Source organism: Neovison vison, chromosome 11 (assembly GCF_020171115.1).
Source record: "Neovison vison isolate M4711 chromosome 11, ASM_NN_V1, whole genome shotgun sequence".
Classification (NCBI taxonomy): domain Eukaryota; kingdom Metazoa; phylum Chordata; class Mammalia; order Carnivora; family Mustelidae; genus Neogale; species Neogale vison.
This window is the reverse complement of record NC_058101.1, coordinates 160,667,730-160,689,095: the sequence shown is the minus strand read 5'-3', so window position 1 is coordinate 160,689,095 and position 21,366 is coordinate 160,667,730. Positions and strand designations below refer to the sequence as shown.

The 21,366-nt window shown below is 38.5% G+C and overlaps 1 protein-coding gene across 2 annotated transcripts in view; it reads left to right on the top strand.

The window, feature by feature from the left end:
- PPP2R2A (protein phosphatase 2 regulatory subunit Balpha) overlaps positions 1-21,366 on the top strand; it is an 88,716-nt gene that overhangs the window by 21,991 nt on the left and 45,359 nt on the right. The window contains exon 2 of one of the 2 annotated variants that reach the window (XM_044225119.1): positions 19,009-19,147. The exons of the other annotated variant lie outside the window; for it this stretch is intronic. Within the exon in view, the coding sequence (XP_044081054.1) occupies positions 19,132-19,147 (16 nt within the window). The 5' untranslated portion in view covers positions 19,009-19,131. The remainder of the gene's footprint in view (positions 1-19,008; positions 19,148-21,366) is intronic. 2 annotated transcript variants of the gene reach the window in all.

Below are 21,366 nucleotides of genomic sequence, written 5' to 3'. Positions count from 1 at the left end.
ACTCACGTAATTCTCCAGTGGTAGAGAGGAGTCCAAAGTGGATAAGCTGCTTTTGTAGAGATTTTCCAGCTCCCCAGGTTTCTTTTCTTCTGTCTTGGTGTTTAATATGCTCTTGTCTGCATGGTCAGATCTGACTCACATCTGTGTTCAGCCCACAGGAGGAAGACAAAGCAAGGATGCCAAGTAGCTTCTTTGTAAGGGTGTGACATGGAAATTTTACACTTATATCCCATTGTTCAGAATTTGGTCATGTGGCTTTAGGAGAGCCCAAGGAATGTAACCTCTAATTTCCTTGAAAACTCTGAGGTTTTGCTGGGCAGGAAAGGGGTACCAGGGTACCTTTTTTTACTAAAAGGAGGAAAGGGAGACATGGCCACTTTCAAGGACAGTTAGTCTCTGCTATAGCTAGTAATTTTCAGAACTTTTACTCAAGCCTTTGACTCCTTAGTGCGTGGTTCTTTCCTTCCCACCTGATTTATATCTAACATTAGATATTTTCTTCAGGAAATTAAAAATTAAAAATATTTCTGCAACTTTCATTGTCACATAAAATGTTGGTTAATCCAGAATTGGGTAGGTTCTAGAGCAGTAACAAAAGAGTAACAGTTAGTTTTCAATTTTGGTTTGATTGTGTCTTGTTTGATGGGAGATGGAGAAGACTTACATGTCCTTTTTAAGAGGCAAGAGTCCTTCCCCAATTACGAGTGTCATTATATAGCCTAGTGTTAGATAGAGTAGGGGAGATTTTTTTGTCTCAGTAATTGTTTGGGAGAAACATACCAGCTTAGATCTTGGTTTTCCTGCTGGTTAGGTGGAAAAGTCCAGTCTGACATTTTTTTTTCCTCGTTGTAGGTGTATTCATGATTTTAGGACTAAGCTAAATATGAAATGAGGTCAGACAGATAATATTAGATCTATACAATGAAATAATAAAGAGCTCTTTCTTGGGGGTAGAAGCCAGGGGTGTGGTTCCAATGAAAGGCTTTGCAAAGGCTTTGAAAAGAAACCCAAGGAAGAGGGCTGCAATTTTTTTTCTTTTTCTTTTTTGCTTTTTTAAAAGATGTATGTATTGGGACACCTGGGTGCCTCAGTTAGATTGGGCATCTGCCTTTGGCTCAGGTCACCATCCAGCGTCTTGGGACGGAATCCTTTATCAGGCTCCCTGCTCAGCAGGGAGTTACCTTCTCTCTGCCCCCACCATGGTGGCACATGCACATGCTCTTTCTCTCAAATAAATTTTAAAAATCTTACTAAAAAAATAAAGATGTATTTATTTAATTTAGAGAGAGAGAGAGTGTGTGCACCGGTGGGGAGGGAAAAGGAGAGAGAGAGAATCTAAAGCAGAAAAACTCCCTGCTGAGCATTGAGCCAGTCTCACCCTGAGATCATGACCTGAGCCAAAATTAAGAGTCAGATGCTTACCAACTGAACCACTCAGGTGCCCCTATAAATGTGCTTTAATTATATTCACCAGTTGTAAACATTTTGGCACATTTGCTTTATCTTTACCTCCTCTTACACTTAGACCTGCACTGAAGTTCTCAAATCTTTTGAAAATATGTTGGAAACAGCATATGCTTTACTCCTAAATAACTTAGCATTAATTTCTTAAGAAGTATTCTCTTACACAAACACAATAACATTATCATGCCCAAGAAATTTAACATTAATTCAGAAATGTTCTTTGTCGCACAGTTCATATTTAAACTTCCCCAGGTAGCTCAAAAACTATACTTAATTTTTTTTTTTTTTAAATCCAGGATCCAGTCAAAGCATTCTATTAATTTTGAAGAGTCAAAGCTTATTATGTAAAACATCATACTTCCTGGATTTCACCGTTTCCTAATAATAAAATCCATGTTAAACATTCTTAGTAAAACATAATGTGTACTTCCTGGTACATCAAATCTTGTAAATTTGTCCCATTATTGATCGCTTGTATGCCTGATCTCAAGAAAGACACTTTTTTCATCTTTGTAATTAATGAACATTCATTGATGGTCGTTGCCTGAGGCAGTTAGTTATTCCATTTCTGGATGCAGAATGGTGATTTCCTAATCTTCTAACTCTTCCTCTCCTTTATGGTATCATTGTGGACTGATAGGTTCTTTTGTTGTTCATTGTGTTAATCAGTTAATGTCACCCAGTCGGTTAATGCCACTGTCCTTTTGTTGCTCAGATTGTCTTAAATTTGATCTGTGAGAGAGAACTTCAAGTCCCTTTTTTGCCGGGTTTTACATGTCCCAGTTTTTGATCACTCCATATTTTCTGACAAGAGATGTTTCAGATTACAATTCTTCTAAGACTTGGAATCATAAGAAGTCTTGGGTTCTTTTAGAAGGGCAGGGTATTTAGAAACCATTTTATGTGCTGAGTGTGTTCTTAACTGCTGGAATGTCAGGTTGTTTTTTTTTTTTTATTAGACAGCTATTAAAAGGATTTTGCCATTTTGTGTTTAATTTATGAGTTCATACAGGATGAACTATGGTACTTTTGTTTCTGCAAAAGATAAGTTGCAAGAAAAAATAGAGGGGGATCTATTAGATGAAAGAAAAAACTTAAATATATCAATCCATTGTAGTTTGAAAACCTTATTGGATTGTAATTCAGACAGGTAAATTTTTATTTTTACATAAGAATTAGAAATTTGAATATATGCAGTATACTGGATATTTGATAATAAGGAAGTACTATATTTTGCTTTGTTTTCCCATGTATAATGGTGTTTGGTTATTTTTACAATGGTACTATCTTTCAAAGATACCTTTGAAAAATTCTTATTGGCAAATTAATTAGGTATCTGGGATATGCACAAAATAATATAGGATGGTTTTATGGATAAAGCAAGAGTGGCCGTGAGTTTTCTCTTCTACCTACTTTCATATATAATTAAAATAATTCGTGATGAAATTTGTAAAATACTGGTTTATACTGATCTGCCCATTTCGATTTACTACCAGAGTTCTCTGTACCTTCCCCACTCTGTATCTTTTTTTTCTCTTACGGCTAAATATGAAGATGAAAAGAACCTGGGTCTTTGATGAAATAAACCACTGAATTAACTAACCTTGCATTTAATCGCCCTACTTTGGGAATTCTTACGGGATATAACAAATAATTTTTTTTTGTAATAAAATATACATAAGATTTACTGTATTAACCATCTTTCATTGTACAGTTTAATAAGTATGTACACATTGTGGAAACCATCATTGCCATCCATCTCCAGATCTTTTTATCTTACAAACTGAAACTTCATACCTACTTAACAGTAAATTCCCATTCTTCCCTTTCCCAGCTCCAGGCAACTGCCAGTCTACTTTCTGTCTCTAGGAATTAGGTACCCCATAAAAGTGCAGTTATATAGTATTTGTCCTTTTGGGACTGGCTTATTTTACATAGCATAATGTCTTTGTCATATATAGCATAATGTATGACATTATATAGCATAATGTCTTTGTCTTGGTCTGTTCAGGCTGCCAATAACAATATTTTTACACAGTCGTGGAAAGCCCCAAATCACGGTGCCGGCAGATTATGTATCTCATCAGGGCTGGCTTCTTGGTTCGCAGACAGCTATCTTCTCAGTGTGTCCTCACAGGGCAGAAGAGGTGAGAGAGTGTTTTGGGATCTTTTATAGAATGGTACTAAACCCATTCATGAGGGCTCTACCTTTACGACCTAATTACCTCCCAGAGGCCCCCCACATCCTCATACCACAGTGCACGGGTTAGGATTTCAGCATGAATTCTGGGCTTATTTCATCAGACCCAGGTTATTTTCACCTTATTTTCTGTCAAAAGTTAGCTACAGATTGGAGAACTGAGGTTCTCACTGTAAGAGAAAAAAGATACAAAATACAGAAAGAGGGAGGTTAAAAAAAAGAACATTCAGTCCATAATAGTCCTCAGAACTTATCCATGTTCCAGAATGTGTCCATTTCCTTCCTTTATTGTATTTTAATACCACTTTGTTTATCCATTGATTGTTTTCACCTTTGGCTATCACGAGTAATGCTGCTCTTAACGTTGATGTTCTGGTATAGGTTCAAGTCCTGCTTTGAATTCATTTGGTTATATACCCAGAAGTGTAATTGCTGAATCTTAAGGTAATTCTATGTTTCACTTTTTGAGAAACCACCATATTGTTCCACAGTGGCTGCTCCATTTTATTTTACTTTTCACCAGCAGTGTACTTGGGTTTTAATTTCTTCACATCCTCATCAACACTATTTATTTTCAATAATAGTCATGCTAATGAATGTGAAGTGGTGTTTCAGTGTGGTGTTGACTTACATTTCCTTGATGACTGGTTATGTTACACATCTTCTTAAATGTTTTTTGTATATCTTAAGAGAAATGTTTCTCCATGTCCCTTGCCTATTTTTAAATTGGCTTTTTAAAAATTGTTGAGTTGTTGGAGTTCTTTATATGTTCTGGATATAATTCCTTATCAGATACATAATTTGCATACATTTTCTCTCATTCCATGGGTTACCTTTTCACTTTTGTCCTTTGATGCACAAAAAAGTTCTAATTTTGATGGTGTTCGGTTTATCTACTTACTCTTTTGTTGCCTGTTTTTCTTAGCATCTTGATGAAGAAATCAGCCAAATCTCAGGGCATGAGCGCTTTCCCCTATTTTCTTATAAAAGTTTTATGTCTTAGTTTTAGGTCTTTGATCCATTTTTGTAGGTTGTGTAAGGAAAGGATCCAACTTCATTCTTTCACATGTGGCTATCCAGTTTCCCTAGCACCATGTATTGAAAAGACATTGTCAAAAAACATTTGACTCTATGTGCGGTCACATGGGACCATAGGTGGAATAGAGTAGTATTTCTCTCTGGTCACTGTTTCATTGGTGTGTATGTCTATGTTGATGTCAGTATCACACTATTGTAGCTTTGTAGTACTCTTTGAAGTAGGGAAGTGCAAAATTTCCGACTTTATACCCCCCCCATTGTTTTGGCTATTCAGGTCCCTTCAGTTTTCTGCAAAAAAATGCCATCAGGATATTTATAGGGATTGCATTAAATCTGTGGATCACTTCAGATAATATTGACATGTTAACAGTATTAAATCTTCTAGTTCATGAACATAGGATGTCTTTCCACTTACTTTTTAAATTTCTTTTAGCAGTGTTCTGTAGTTTTCACCTTGTTGATAAAATTTATTCTTAAATATTTTATTCATTTTGATGCTTTTGTAAAATCAGTTGTTTACATGATTTCCTTTTGGGATTGTTTAGAAGCACTATGGATTTTTGTGTGTTGATTTTGTGTCCTGCAACTTCATTGAGATAACAAGTAATTTTATTCCTTAAGTGCTAACACGTTTGAAAATCCCTTTTCTTTGACTAAGAACATACCACGTAGAAATCTGATCAGAGCTCAGATACAGGGTTTATCCCACAGGCGCTCTGCCTTACCTGCCTGTGCAGGTTGGCTGCTGTATAGGATCCGTCCAGTGCAGCAGTATGTTACTGGTGCTTAATGTTATTTGTGTTAAGTCCCTTCTTAATTCCGCTTCCTATATATTCATCAGCAGAGGACAAGAAACCATAATTCTGATTATCCCAGAAGAGTATACACTCTGTACCAGATATTATCACGTGAGAAAATTTGTTGACGTCTGCTAATAGTTTTTGTTGATTCTCCTCCTGCCCTGTTTATTAGTATTCGAAGAAAATAGGGCAAATAAATTATGTTAAGGGGAATAAGGGTGGGGTAGAGGAGTAATACAGTGTAGGAAAAAATTTTTTCATTGTAAACCAAAACCGGATTTTTTGGTTTGTGAATTACAATTCTGTTGGTATTCTGACTTAAGATTTGTCTTTGATTAAGCATTGGGTTCTTTTGACAGTGCTAGGTACCTGCTGCTGGGCACATAGTTGTAGGGGCTTCTTTACAACCATGTGTGACTAGTTCATGCTTCTGAGCAGCTGTGTGTCTGTTTCCTTTTAAGATTATAAGTGTTTTGTTAAAGTGTTTCTATGCTAAGTTTGGACATCGCGTTTTTGGGAAATCATCAAGATTTAGTTACTTAAATTACCATAGCAGAATGTATCCTGCGAATTGATGATGCAGATTAAAACATCTTTGTTTTATCCAACAATAGAATTGAATTCATGGGTAGGAAAACCAACAGGCATTTCCTGCCATATTTATCAAAACAGTGTTTTAAAGAATGTGTAAAGTTCTTTACTTAAACAAATTGCTGTGTTGACTTCCGGTGGAAGATGATGATCTAATCCCATATGTTAAAACAAACAGACAAACACACACTGAAATGACCAACAAGATAATGGAATAGTTTGGTCTCCGTGGAAACCCTGGAAAGGTGCCATAACTAAACTAAAGAGAATTTTGGCAGGAAAAGGTACAAATGAGAAATGCAGCGAGGGAAGTTCTTTCTGGTTAACTTGGTGGTTGAGAAGCCCTCTGTGGTTGTGGGTAAAGACCTATTTAGAGATAGAATTTAAGGATTGTCCATGGGGTAGGTGGTTGATTTGATATATTGTACTTTGAAGCAAGGATTGAAAACTAAATGACCCAGAATGGTTCTTACCAAGGACAGTATGATCAGTGATCATGGTTGCAGGGGAGAGACTAACCATGAAGCATGAAGCAGGGGAGAAACTAACCATGAAGCACAAAGTTCAGAGTTCGCTTGCTCTGAAATCTGCCTGTGGTTTGCACTGTTGCTACTTGACTACATATTGATGAGTCTCTGGTGACCAAGAAAGTGTGACAGGCAGCCTGTAAGATAGCCCCCAATAATCCCTGCCTCCTGGTATTCATGCCTTGTATCTGATTCCCCTCCCCTTGAGTGTGGCTGGAGCTAGTGACTTGATTCTCCCAAGTATGACAGAAGTGAATGGGTTAACTTAACAGCAAAACTTTTCAGTTTAGGTTACAAAAAGGCTTTGGCTTTCATGTTGATCTGTCCTTTCTGATTTTCTCTGAAACAATCTCCCATTTTGTAAACTTCTCTGTGGAGCTCATGAGGCAAGGACCTAGTGTTCTGGCCAACAGCCATTGAAGACCTGATGCCTGCCAGTAGTCATGTGTATGAGCTTGGACTGCCAGCAGATCCTTCCACCATTAAGTTCTGAGATGACAGAGGCCCTGGTGGACACATAGACTGTAGTCTTGTGAGAGACCCTGAGCTGAATGCCCCCAGCTATGCCACACTTAGATTCCTGAGAAAATACTGAGAAAAACTGAGAGGATACATGTTTGATTTTTTAAGCTTCTTAAATTTGGGTTAATTTGTTAGGCAGCAGTTTGAGAGCCAAGACAGGAAATAACAATGTGAACACACACACACACACACACACACACCCTGCCCCCAAGTTTTGAACTTGGTTCTGAATGTTTTCTGATTGAACCTGATACAATTCCCAAATGTTATATAAACATAGATCTTTCTCCTTTAATTTGAATATACAAAAAGCTAGGCACATACAGTCTCAGTAGTCTGAAAGAAGATGGCCATTATTATGAGCACGTGTTATCCTGTGATACAGACTTATTGCAAGAAATGAGAGAAAATGTTGCAATTTAAACAAGAACCAATTAGTATTCTCAAGGAGACTCATGAACATTTGAAGAAAAAGAATTAGAGAGCAGGAAAGAGTGAAAATTCTTAAGTGAGATTTGTGATTCTTTTTTTTTTAATTTTTAATTTTTTATTTTCATATAATGTATTATTAGCCCCAGGGGTACATGTCTGTGAATCGCCAGGTTGACACACTTCACAGCACTCACCGTAGCACATACCTTCCCCAGTGTTCATAGAGATTTGTGATTCTTAACTGTTGATTTGTTTTTGGAGAGGTAGCAGAAGGCTTTAGAAATAGTCCCATATTTAAGAGAAAAAACTGAAATGGACACTATAGGCACAAGTGTAAGAAACAACAAAGAATAGATCCAGTGTATAATAAAGGTTCAGAGTGAGCGGTCAGAGCAAACATATAAAAGATAAAGTCAGAGAAACAGTAAAAATTATCTTGACCTAGAGAGGAAGGATCAAAAGGGTTTAGAGAATATATAGCTAACATTTATTGAACAGTTACTATTACTATGTGTCAAGTATTTTTTACCTTGAAACTCATTTGAAATTCTCTACCACCCCCATATGTGGTAGGATCTGTTAATGTTGTTATTCTGCAGATAACTAAAATGCATGCCAAGCAAAATAAATGAGATCCACACCTAGGAATAGCCTAGTGGATTTAAAAATTTTAAAATACAGAAATAAATTGTACAAGTATGCAGACAAGAAACTGGTTACCTGCAAAGGAAGGCGTATGGCTGCCATGTTGGACAGTGCAGAATAGAGCATTTCCATTATAATAGAAAGTTTTGTTGGATAGCACCATGTTAAAGATGGTGGCATGGCATTTAGAAAATCCTGAGGAAGAAGCTATTATGACCTAAGAATTTTAAATTGGTGAAACTATCCTTCAAATAGTCAGGATAACAGTATGGCAGTTTTCAGGCTTGTGATGATTGGAAGTATGTCTCTCGAGTACTTTTCTTGAAAAAATCCTACTCTGTATATCCAGGAACCTGGGGAGTCAGCAACTCAGAAGGATGATGAATCAGCTTCAGAGTCCTATTTGTTTAACCCTCTGTTTCTCAGAATAACCTAAGATCTATTAAAGGGAAAATCTTCATCGATGGCAAATCTAAAGAGAATATCCTTCATAAACCAGATTTCAGGCTGTGAGAGCAGTGATTTCAACCTACAACATCTCAACTCCAGAGCTGCTTCTCCCTCTGACGGTTGTTAAATAAAACCACAGAAAATAGTTTGTATTTTAAGGACACTTAATCCACTGAAACCACTTTTGTTGAAATCACACAGAATATCTTTGTGCCGCCAAATCCAAGCTGACTTCTCAGTCTTCACTTTGCTCGATCTCTGTGCACTTCTTGGGCACAGTTCATCATTGTCTCCTTTTAGAAACGCTGTCTGGCTTCCAGAAAAGCTCTTCCTACCTTACCAGTAGTTCCCTGTGCAGTCTCCTTTACTAACTTGCTCCTCCTCCTTAGTGCTAAATGTGGGAGGCCTCAAGGCTCAGTCCTCAGGCCAGACTTCTTGTTTTCTGTAATTACTCACTAGGAAATCACATTTAGTGTTTAAATGTCTTCGGTTAGCTGATGATACTTTAATTTATATATCCTCTTCCTTCCCTAAACTGCTGTTAAATCTGTCAGCTGCCTATATGACATTTCTTCTGCTTGTATGTGTGATTGAAATCAATACCCAAAGAGGTGAAAATGAAATTCTTGGCCTCTCTCTCTCTCTCTTTCTCTTTTTAAAATAAGATTTATTTATTTAGAGAGCACAGGAGCAAGTTTGGGGAAGGGCAGAGGGAGGAGGAGAGAGAAACCCTAGCAGACTACTTACTGAGCTAAAGCTGACCCTGAGGTGTCAAGACCCTGAGGTCATGACCTGAGCTGAAACTAAGAGTCAGACGCCCAACTGACTCCGGTGCCCAGGGGCCTGTATGCTCCTTTTTTACCCCAGACTTGCACATTCCTGATGTGTCTTTCCTTAGTAAATGGAACTGCCTTTCCTCCATTGGACTTGGTTCTAAAACCTTGGATTTATCCTCTGACTTCTCTGTTCACCGGCTTAAATCTGAGTTTATTCATCTCTCTCTGGCTGCCCCTGAGGTCCGACCATCATTATCTTTGCCTATGTTACAGCAGTAATTCAGGAACCAATCTCCTTTTTTCCAGTTTTGCATTGTATTCACACACCAGATAATTACCTCAGAACAAGGTAGAAACCCTGCAGTGGCTTCTTACCACTCTTAAGTGCACGGTCCTTCTACCATGGCATACAAAGCTGTATTTGGTCAGGCCTCTGTTAACTGAGCCATCTCCTCTACCACCTTACTCTTTATTAGTGGTATCAAATTTAGCAAACTTATTTCTACTTAGGCTGCCTGAAATATTTTCCTTCACAAGTTTGGATGACTAATTCTCTTTCATTTTGGTCTCTGCTTTAGTCACATCCTCAGAGAGGCTTTTCGATGACCATTCTACCTGAAATAATGCCCCACTGTCATTACTTACATTCTCTTGTTGGTCTGTTCTTATAGTAGTTTACACTATTTGAAACATTTTATATTTGTTTATAATAGCCCCCAACACTAGAATGTATGTTCCATGAAGCAGGGATTTTTTTTGTCTGTCTTATTTAACTCCTGTATCCCTAGCAGCTAGAAATCCTAGCATGACCCAGAGTCTTGTACCAGCATATAAATAGATGCTTACTAAACTATTGTTGAAGGGAGGCCTTTCCCTAAAATGAGCAAAACCACAGAAGTGCATGAGATTAAAACAAACAAACAAAAACACACAAAAAACAGTTTCCAGAATTAGAGGGTAAATGTTTAGTGCTAGTAAGTGGAGAAGATCTTTAATGTTTAATTCTCTCTTAATGAATTAATGAAAGAAATTGCATCTTTGAAAATGGAATTGTGAAAATTTCAAGTCATTGGATAAGCATGATTACAATTATTTAAAAAGTATGGTGGAGGAAGCAAGGTGGCAGAAGAGTAGCAGACTGAAATATCATTAGGTCCCAGGATTTCAGTTATCAAATTATTCTGAACAACTACAAACTCAACAGGAGATAGAAGAGAAGGAAGAGCAGCAATTCTAGGAACAGAAAATAGAACACTTTCTGGAAGGTAGGATGGGTGGAGGAGTGAATCTAAAGTGACCAGAAGATAGACTGTGGGGGGTGGGGCCGGCTCCTTGCAAGCCGTGGAGCAGCGGAGCAGAAAATCAGAACGTTTAGAAGTTAGCTCCACTGAGGGACATAGCTCCAGTGGCTAAGCGGGGGTGGAGCCCTTTCGGGGACAATGTGGTGTCAGGACCTGTGGGGTCACGCTGTCGGGAGTGTGACAGAGTTGCCAGGTATCTGAGTGGGGAAGCCGGCTACAGAGACGGAGCCGAGAGTGAGCTCGCTCGCGCTTGTGATTACCTTAAACCGTGATCCAAGGCACATTCGGGCCACTGCTCTTTTAGCAGGGAACCCATAAGTGGCAGATTGGGGAAGCCCCCTCCCTTCCTCCTCCGAGAGGAGCAGCACAGGAGTGTGCAGCAGGAATCTGTTGGGTTTGGAGATTCCAAATGGGGCTGTGCACCAGAGATAGAAATGTTCGGTCATAGGCCAGGTGAGCATGGAGTGTGGCTGGAAACAAGGGAGATGGGGAGGGATTGACTGCTTTTCTCTGAGGGTGCTCCGAGGGGTGGGGCCTCAAGCTCTCTGCTCCGTTGGGGCTGGAGATTGGGAGGCCGCCATTTTCATTCCCTTCCTAGAAAGCTATAGGAAAACATGCAGGAAACAAAAGGTCCGGAGATTGAACCCACACGTATTAGTTAGCCTGACTCCTGGCAAAGGCAGTGCAGTTCTGCCTGGGGCAAAAACATTTGAGAATCACTGCAACTGGCCCCTCCCCCAGGAGATCAGCAAGAACATCTAGCCAAGACCAAGTTCACTGATGAAGGAGAACCTTTAGTCTTACAAAGTTAAATTTATTTTATTTTATTTTTTTCGTATTCTATTCTTACCTGTTTAACGTTTTTTTAACTATTTTATCTTTACCTTTTTAAAAAATCGTTAATTTTCATTGTTACAGTCATTATCCTTTTATTGTATTTAACCTTGTTTTTAGTATACATATAGGTTTTTTTTCTTTAAAATTTGGGATATAATTTCTTCTAATAGCTCAAAATATACCCTAAATCTAGCACATGGCTTTTTTCCAGTCTCCAGCCTGATCACATTCTTTTTTTTTCTTTATCTAACCAAATGATCTTAACATTTCCTTTTTTAGAATCTTTTTAAAAATTTTTATCTTTACAGTATATTCCATCCCTTCATCGTGTTTACCCTTATTTTTGTGTATATATATTTTTTTCTTTAAAAATTAGGAGGTGATTTCTGTTAAGAGACCGTAATACACCCCAAATCAAGTGGGTGGCTCTGTTCTATTCACCAGTCTAATACATATATGTAATTTTTAATTTTTTTGTTTTTAACGCCCCCCCCCCAGGCTTTGGAGCTCTTCTGATTTGGTTAGTGTACATTTTTCTGGGGGTCTTTGCCACCCTTTTAGTATTTTATTCTCTCATTATTACATTCTTATCTGGATAAAGTAACAAGGTGGAAAAACTCACCACAAAAAAAAGAACAAGAGGCAGTCCTGACAGCCAGGGACCTGATCAATACGGACATTAGCAAGATGTCAAAACTAGACTTGAGAATGACGATTATCAAGGTGCTAGCTGGGCTTGAAAAAGGCATGACGATTATCAAGGTGTTAGCAGGGCTCGAAAAAGGCATGGAAGATATTAAAGAAGCCCTTTATGGAGAAATAAAATCCCTTTCTGGAGAAATAAAAGAACTAAAATCTAACCAAGTTGAAATAAAAAAGATATTAATGAGGTACAGTAAAAAATGAAGGCTCTTACTGTTAGGATAAATGAGGCAGAAGAGAGGATTAAGAAGGCTAAATGACAGAGAATAAAGAGGCTGAGCAAAAGAGAGACAACCAACTACTGGACCACGAGGGGAGAATTTGAGAGATAAGCGATACTGTAAGATAAAACAATATTAGAATAAATGGGATCCAAGAAGAAGAAGAAAGAGAGGGGCAGAAAGTAGATTGGAGTGAATTATAGTAGAGAATTTTCCTAATATTCCAAAGGGAACAAGCATCAGAATCTACAAGGCACAGAGAATCCCCCAATCAAAATCAGTAAAAATAGGTCCATACTACGTTGTCTAATGGTAAAACTTGCATGTCTTAGTGACAAAGAGAAAATCCTGAAAGCGGTTCGGGACAAGAAGTCTGTAACATACAATGGTAAAAATACTAGATTGGCAGCAGACTTATCCACAGAAACCTGGGAGGTCAGAAAGAACTGGCATGATATATTCAGAGCACTAAACCTGAAAAATATGCAGCAAGAATAGTATATGTAGGTAGGCTGTCATTGAAAATGGAAGGAGAGATAAAAAGCTTCCAGGACAAACAAAAATTAAAAGAATTTGCAAACACCAAACCAGCCTTACAGGTAATAGGGAAAAAGGGGTACTCTAAGCGAAGAGAGAGACTAAAAATAATAGACCACAAAGTAACGAACATAGTATACAGTTACAGTCACCTTAGAGGCAATACAGTGGCACTAAATTCATATCTTTCAATAGTTACCCTGAATGTGAATGGGCTAAGTGATACAATCAAGAGACATAGAGTATCAGAATGGATAAAAAAACAAGACCCTTCGATATGCTGTCTATAAGAAACTCATTTTAGACCTAAAGACACCTCCAGATTTAAAGTGAGGGGGTGGAAAACAATTTACCATGCTAATGGACATCAGAAGAAAGCTGGGGTGGCAGTCCCTATATCAGAAGAATAAGATGTTAAGCCAAAGACTATAATAAGAGATGATGAAGGACACGCTGTCATACTTAAAAGGTCTGTCCTGTTGAAGATCTAACAGTTTTAAAAATCTGTGCCCCAACATGGGATCAACCAATTACATAAACCAATTAATAATAACATCAAAGAAACACATCGACAGTCAAACAATAATACAGCAATAGTAGGAGACTTTAACACCCTCCTCACTGAAATGGACAGATCATCCAGGCAAAATATAGCAAGGAAATAAAGGCATTAAATAACACACTGGACCAGATGGACATCACAGATATATTCAGAACATTCCATCCCAAAGCAACAGAATACACATTCTTCTCTAGTGCACATGGAACATTCTCCAGAAGAGATCACATCCTGGGTCCCAAATCAGGTCTCAGCCGGTACCAAATGATTGGAATCATTCCCTGCATATTTTCAGACCACAGTGTTCTGAAGCTACGACTCAACCAAGCTAGAAAGAATTCAAACACATGGAGGCTAAAGAGCATCCTACTAAAGAATGAATGGGTCAACCAGGAAATTAAAGAAGAATTGAAAAAATGCATGGAAACAAATGAAAGTGGAAAACACAACTGCTCAGAATCTTGGGGACACGGCAAAGGCGGTCCTGAGAGGAAAGTATATAGCGATACAAACCTTTCTCAAGAAATAAGAAGGGTCTCAGGTACAAAGCGTAACCCCTAAAGGAGCTGGAAAAGAACAGCAAAGAAAGCCTAAACCCAGCAGGAGAAGAGAAATCATAAAGATCAGAGCAGAAATCAATGAAATAGAAACCAAAAGAACAGTAGAACAAATCAACAAAACTAGGAGCTGGTTCTTTGAGAGACTTAGTAAGATTGATAAACCCCTGTCCAGGCTTATCAAAAAAAGAGAAATGACCCAAATAAAATCATGAATGAAAGATGAGAGATCACAACCAACATCAAAGAAATACAAACAACTATAAGAACATATTATGAGCAACTACGCACCAGCAAATTTGACAATCTGGAAGAAATGGATGCATTTCTAGAGACATATAAACTAGCAAAAGTGAACCAGGAAGAAATTGAAAACCTGAACAAACCCATAACTAGTAAGGAGATTGAAGCAGTCATCAAAATTCTACCAACAAACAAGAGCCCAAGGCCAGATACCTTCCCATGGGAATTCTACCAAACATTTAAGGAAGAATTAATACCTTTTCTCCTGAAACTGTTCCAAAAAATGGAAATGGAAGGAAAACTTAAAAACCTCATTTTATGAGGCCAGCATTACCGTCATTCCCAAACCAAAGACCCTACCAAAAAGGAGAATTACAGACCAATATTCTTGATGAGCATGGATGTGAAAATTCTTACGAAAATACAAACCAATGGGATCCAACAGTGCATTAAAAGGATCATTCACCAAGTGGGATTTATTCCTGGGCTGCAAGGTTGGTTCAACATCTGCAAATCAATCAGTGTTGTACAATCCATTAATAAAAGAAAGAATGAGAACCATATGATACTCTCAGTAGATGTTGAAAAAGCATTTGACAAAGTACAACGTGCTTTCATGATCAAAACTCTTCGAAGTGTAGGGATGGAGGGTACATACCTCAATATCATCAAAGCCATCTATGAAAAACCTGCAGCAGATATCATTCTCAATGGGGAAAAACTGAGAGCTTTTCACCTAAGGTCAGGAACATGGCAGGGATGTCCACTATCACCACTGTTCAGCATAGTACTAGAAGTCCTAGACTTGGCAATCACACAACAAAAAGAAATAAAAGGCATCCAGATTGGCAAAGAACAAGTCAGACTCTCACTCTATGCAGATGATAGGATACTTTATGTGGAAAACGCAAAAGACTGCACTCCAAAAACTACTAGAACTCATACAGGAATTCAGTAAAGTGTCAGGATATGAAATCATTGCAAAGAAATCAGTTGCATTTCTGTATACCAATAGCAAGACAGATGAAAGAGAAATTAAAGAGTTGATCCCATTTACAGTTGTTCCCCAACCATAAGAAACCTAGGAATAAACCTAACCAAAGAGGCAGAGAATCTGTACTCAGAAAACTATAAAGTACTCATCAAAGAAATTGAGGAAGACACAAAGAAATGGAAAACAGTTTGTGCTGATGGATTGGAAGAACAAATATTATGAAAATGTGCTACCTAAAGCATTCTATACATTTAATGTAACCCCTATCAAAATACCATCCATTTTTTTTTCCAAAGAAATGGAACAAATAATCCCAAAATTTATATGAAAGCAGAAAAGACCCCGAATAAGCAGGGGAATGTTGAAAAAAGAAAGCCAAAGTTGGTGGCATCACAATTCCAGACTTCAAGCTCTATTACAAAGCTGTAATCATCAAGAGAGTATTTTACTTGCACAAAAACAGACACATAGATCAGTGGAACAGAATAGAGAGCCCACAAACTGACTCTCAACTCTATGGCCAACTAATGTTCGACAAAGCTGAAAGAATGGAAGAAAGACAGTCTCTTCAGCTAATGATGTTGGGAAAATTGGACAGCCACATGCAGAAGAATGAAACTGGACCATTTCTTTATACCACACACAAAAATAGACTCAGGACAGATAAAGGACCTCAAGTGAGACACAGGTATCCATCAAAATCCTAGAGGAGAACACAGACAGCAAACTCTTTGACCTCAGCAGCAGCAACTTCTTCCTAGAAACATCTCTAAAGGCAAGGGAAGCAAGGGAAAAAAATGGGACTTCAAGATCCAAAGCTTTTTGGACAGCAACAGAAACAGTCAACAAAACCAAAAGACAGCTGACGAATGGGAGAAGATATTTGCAAATGACATATCAGATAAAGGGCTAGTACTCAAAATCTATAAAGAACTTAACAAACTCAACACTCAGAGAACAAATAATCCAAAAAAGAAACTGCCGCAGAGGGGTGCTTGGATCGCTCAGTGGGTTAAAGCCTCTGCCTTCGGCTCAGGTCATGATCCCAGGGTCCTGGGATCGAGCCCCACATAGGGCTTTCTGCTCTGCAGGGAGCCTGCTTCCTCTTCTCTCAATCTCTGCCTGATTCTCTGCCTACTTGTGATCTCTCTCTGTCAGATAAATAAAATTTAAAAAAAAAAAAAAAAAGAAATGGGCAGAAGACAGGAACAGATAGTTCTGCAAAGGAGACATCCAGATGGCTAACAGATGCATGAAAAAGTGCTCCAGACGCTTGGCATCAGGGAAATACAAATCGAAACCACAGTGAGATACCACCTCACACCAGTCAGAATGGCTAAAATTAACAAGCAAGGAAATGACAGATGTTGATGAGGATGAGGAGTAAGGGGAACCCTCCCACACTATTAGTGGGAATGCAGTCTGGTACAGCCACTCTGGAAAACAGCACGGAGGTTCTTCAAAACGTTGAAAATAGAGCTACCCTCCAACCCAGCAATCCCAGGACTGGGTATTTACCCTAAAGATACGAATGTAGTGATCCAAAGGGCATGTGCACCCGAATGTTTATAGCAGCAATGTCCGCAATAGCCCAACTCTGGAAAGATCCTAGATGTCCCATCAACAGATGAATGGGTAAAGAGGATGGTGTGTGTGTGTGTGTGTGTGTGTGTGTGTGTGTGTGTGTATGCAGCTATCAGAAGAAATAAAATCTTGCCATTTGTAATGATGTGGATGGAACTAGAGGATATTAGTTAAGCTAAATAAGTCGATCAGAGAAAGACCGTTAATATGCTCTCTCTGATAGGAGAAATTTGAGAGGCAGAGTGGGGGCTTGGGGGTAGGGAAGGAAAAATGAAACAAGATGGGATTGGGAGGGAGACAAACCATAAGAGATTCTTAATCTCACAAAACAAACTGGGTTGCTTCGGGTGGGAGGGTAGGGATAGGGTGGTTGGGTTATGGACATTGGGAAGGGTATGTGCTATGGTGAGTAGTGAGTGCTGTGAAATGTATAAGCCTGATGATTCACAGACCTGTTCCCCTGGAGCAAATAATGATGCGTTAATAAAAATAATTTTGAAAAAAGTATGGTGGAGGCAGTGAGTCGCAGTGTAAATACAGTAGTTAGGAAGGTCAGGAGTATGACCTTGAGCAAACCTGCCAGAGTTAAGAGAAAAAGGATTTTTAAAAAAGGGAAAAATGGACGAGAAGATTTTTTTCTGAACTAAATTTCCTTTTAATGTCGTAGAATGTTTTCCTTTAGTCAAGCATTTTGGTGCTTTGTTATTCATGACATAATCTTTTGTATTGTTTAGCCAGTGGAGGTAAACTTTTTTCTTTAAACCAAAGTTGTATCTGCCATTTAGATGCTGTTAAATAATACTTAATATTAGACAAGTATCAGTCTACTAATGGTATTAAGTATATTCAGGCGCCATGATGGGAAGCTGGACATTATTATTCTTGCTTTCATCTTTAGCTCTCCACATATTTTCAGTGGTGAGGCCTTGCATTATAAACTTCTTAGATGTATTTTAAAGCTTCTTCACTTCTGTCCCGTTTTTGCCTCTGTGGTTTAGTTAATGAAATAGTTAATATTAAAAAACCAATTTATAGGTTTGTTGTGAGGGTTAAATACCTAACATACTATAAGTGCATTTTGAATATTTGCTATTTATGCTAATATTGTTACTGTAGATACTGGTTCAGATCACTCTCATTCCTTACCAGGATTTGTCTAGTCTTCTCCCAGTTCCCAGTTCTCTTCACTTCAGCCTGAGTAATCTAAAGGCACACCTGTTTGGATTACTTGTATTTAACACTTCCCTGTTTAAAACTTCTCAGTGGGCTCCCTTTTATCATTGGAGTAACATCTGTGAAATCTAACTTCTTTCTTTGAACAGGCTGCTCCTTTGTAGCGGGGTTTATAGGTGAGCAGGGAGGAGTCCTGTCAAAACAAAATAAAATTGAGTGTGGGTTTGGCAGGACAGATGAACAAGGAAGGGCTTTCTGTTTCTTAAAGCATGGCCATAATAATTCTAGTTTGTAAAGATTTTTTAAAAAAAGATTTTATTTATTTATTTAACAGAGATTACAAGTAGGCAGAGAGGCAGGCAGGGAGAGAGGGGGAAAGCAGCCTCTCTGCCGAGCAGAGAGCCCGACTCGGGGCTCGATCCCAGGACTCTGGCATCATGACCTGAGCTGAAGGCAGAGGCTTTAACCCACTGAGCCACCCAGGTGCCCCTAGTTTGTAAAGATTTTAGGTGATATTAATAACCAGATGCCCATTCTGATTATAAAAATATCTTAGGGCATGCATAGATGTACAAATTTTGTGCAGTATTACTTTATATAATCTCCATGGAAACTATGCATTATATTTTGATAAGGCAACTTAATGGGGTGATTTACTTTGTGGAATGAATTATGAGCCAGTTAAGAGTTAGTGAACATCTAACAAAGATGGTAACTTTTTAGGTTTAGAATGGTCAGTTTCAAGCTCTTCATTCTAACATTATATAACCGTAATACACCAAGGCTTGTTTGTTAAGATCACACCTATAGAGTAAATGTATTAGCAACTGTTTATCTTTCTGTTCTTTGTTGCAGGAGGGTATGGTTCCATTCCATTTTATCCAAACATGATATCAGATTATCCAGGAACAAGTTAAAAAGAAGGGAGACTGGTTCCAGAACACATCTCTGGAAATTACCCTATGGACCCTGACTCTCATGGCAACATTACAATGTAGGTTTTATATGAGCATCAATAGCCAGTGGTCTTTGTTGAGCCTATCACGTAACATGTTCCTGTTCACTGAGTCAGAGGTTGAAAAAGGATATTATAAAGTCTGTTAGCAGTTGCTTTATTATTGGAAATAATGGTGTAATCAAAGTGATATTTTGGTCCAGAGACCTAGGAGTACAGAATCTTACCTGACCAGTCCTGCTTTCAGCCTGAGGCTTCTTGAGTGTACAGTTGCCGACTTAATGGTGGTTTGACTTAGGATTTTTCAACTTTGTGATGGTATGAAAGCTGTATGCATTCTGTAGATGTACTTTGAATTTTGATCTTTTCCTGGGCTAGCAATACACGGTTTGATACTCACTCCTGTTTGGCCATGTGACCACAAGGGTAAATTGCCAGTACATTGAACAGTGATTCTGTACCCATATAACCATTTATTTTTCACTGTCATGATAGTTATTCAGTAACTTACATGAGCTATTCAACACTTCATTATCAAACAGGCTTTTAATACAAAATTACCCAATATGATAATTTAGCCAGCTGTAGGCTAATGTAAGTGTTTTGAGCACATTTAAGGTAGGTGTGGCTGAGCTATGTTTGGTAGGGTAGATGCATTTAAATGCATTTCAGTTTATGGTATTTTCAATTTTGATGGGTTTATTGGGCTACAACCCTGTCTTCAGTCAAGACTGTTAATGCAAAGAAGCAGCAAAGCCGGTCAGCTGTTAACACTTTGTTGGTAGTTCTGGCTTAGCTTCAGGCTCCAGGGAGCTTTGCTGGACCATTTGGAGAACTTTACCTAAGCCAAATTGGCCTCAGTAGCTTAGAACTAGAATTGGTAAATGCTTGTTTCTTTGTGCAGTAAAGCCAAAACCCCTGCTGACACCTTTTGCTTACCAGTGTGCCTACTGTGTGCCACATTCAGTGCTCATTTCTTTACATTTATTGCTTGGTTAGCCCTCAGAGCAACTCTGAGAGATAGGTATTTAAAGATGAGGAAGCTGAGTCTTTAAAAGCCTTAGTTAACTTCCTCAGGGTCATATAGGCGGGTGAAGTGAATAAGTATCCAGTATGACTTCTAATTTCTTGAACAAGTTTCTTAGATTTGGGGCCCCAAGAATGTATTACAGGTGTGCTAAGATAATCACTTGATCCTGGGGGATGCCTACTGGGCTGGATGGGGGGAACTTAGCTGACTGGAGTGTCTGACTGAATAGATATGAACAGCCTAATCTTTTATACTGGTGTGCCATACAAATACTATATTCTGTGTATGTGCTGACATGAGGATGATAGAGAGGCACTGGCCTGCTCCACTGAGAGCAACAAGAGTCAGCAAGAGAGAGCATTTGCTCCCACTTCTTATAGCCATCATCCAGTCAGCCTTTCTGGCTACAGTAATATGCGCTAGTCAGTGGCAAGTGGGAAAGAGTGTTAAGAGAGTCTGGAAGGGAAACAGAAAGAAATGGTTGGAGCCCACTCCCCCCCGCCAGCGTGAGTGGGTCAGGACCTCATTTACGTAACAGGAACAAGAGATTCCTAAAGGGAGTGCATGCACTTAACTTGCCTTTTAGGCCGTAATAAAATGTTCTTAGATCTTGAATATACTGTATTTGTGGGAGGAGTGGACTGACCTTTGAGAAAAGGTAACAAAACCTTTGGGCTCCCTCTAGAGGTCAACAGTGAGAAAGGCGCATCATAATGGGAAAAACCTGAACCTATAGCTAGCCTACATGAAAAAAGCTAGCAAGAAACTAGCATTTTATCGATGCAGTGTTTGGAAAAATATTTTCTTTGGGGGGTGGTTAGCTACCTTTAAGAAATTTGGGTTAATCATAACTGTAATAAGCTATGTGGGGTCAGTCTTAATATTCAGTGGTTGCTGTATTTTAGGGTATATTGAACTAGTAAAGGAGAAAAGATCTTGGAAATAAATAGATTGTGTACAAACAAAAGAGCATGCTTCTTAATGGGAGCTCTAAGAGTTGAAGCAAACCGGATAAAAATGAGAATGAATTTCTGTGCTATCAGAACGTTCTGACAGCAGGCCTTGACTTTAGCAGAGCTAAACGTGATCACTATACCCGCTGTGTTTTTACCCCCACCTCCCCAGCTTCTGAAAAGAAGAGAGCAGTGAGTACTAAAAGGTTGATAGGTCGAAGTCCAAATTGCAGGTGTATGTTAAAACCTAAGAAAGCTAACATACAGTTTTAAGT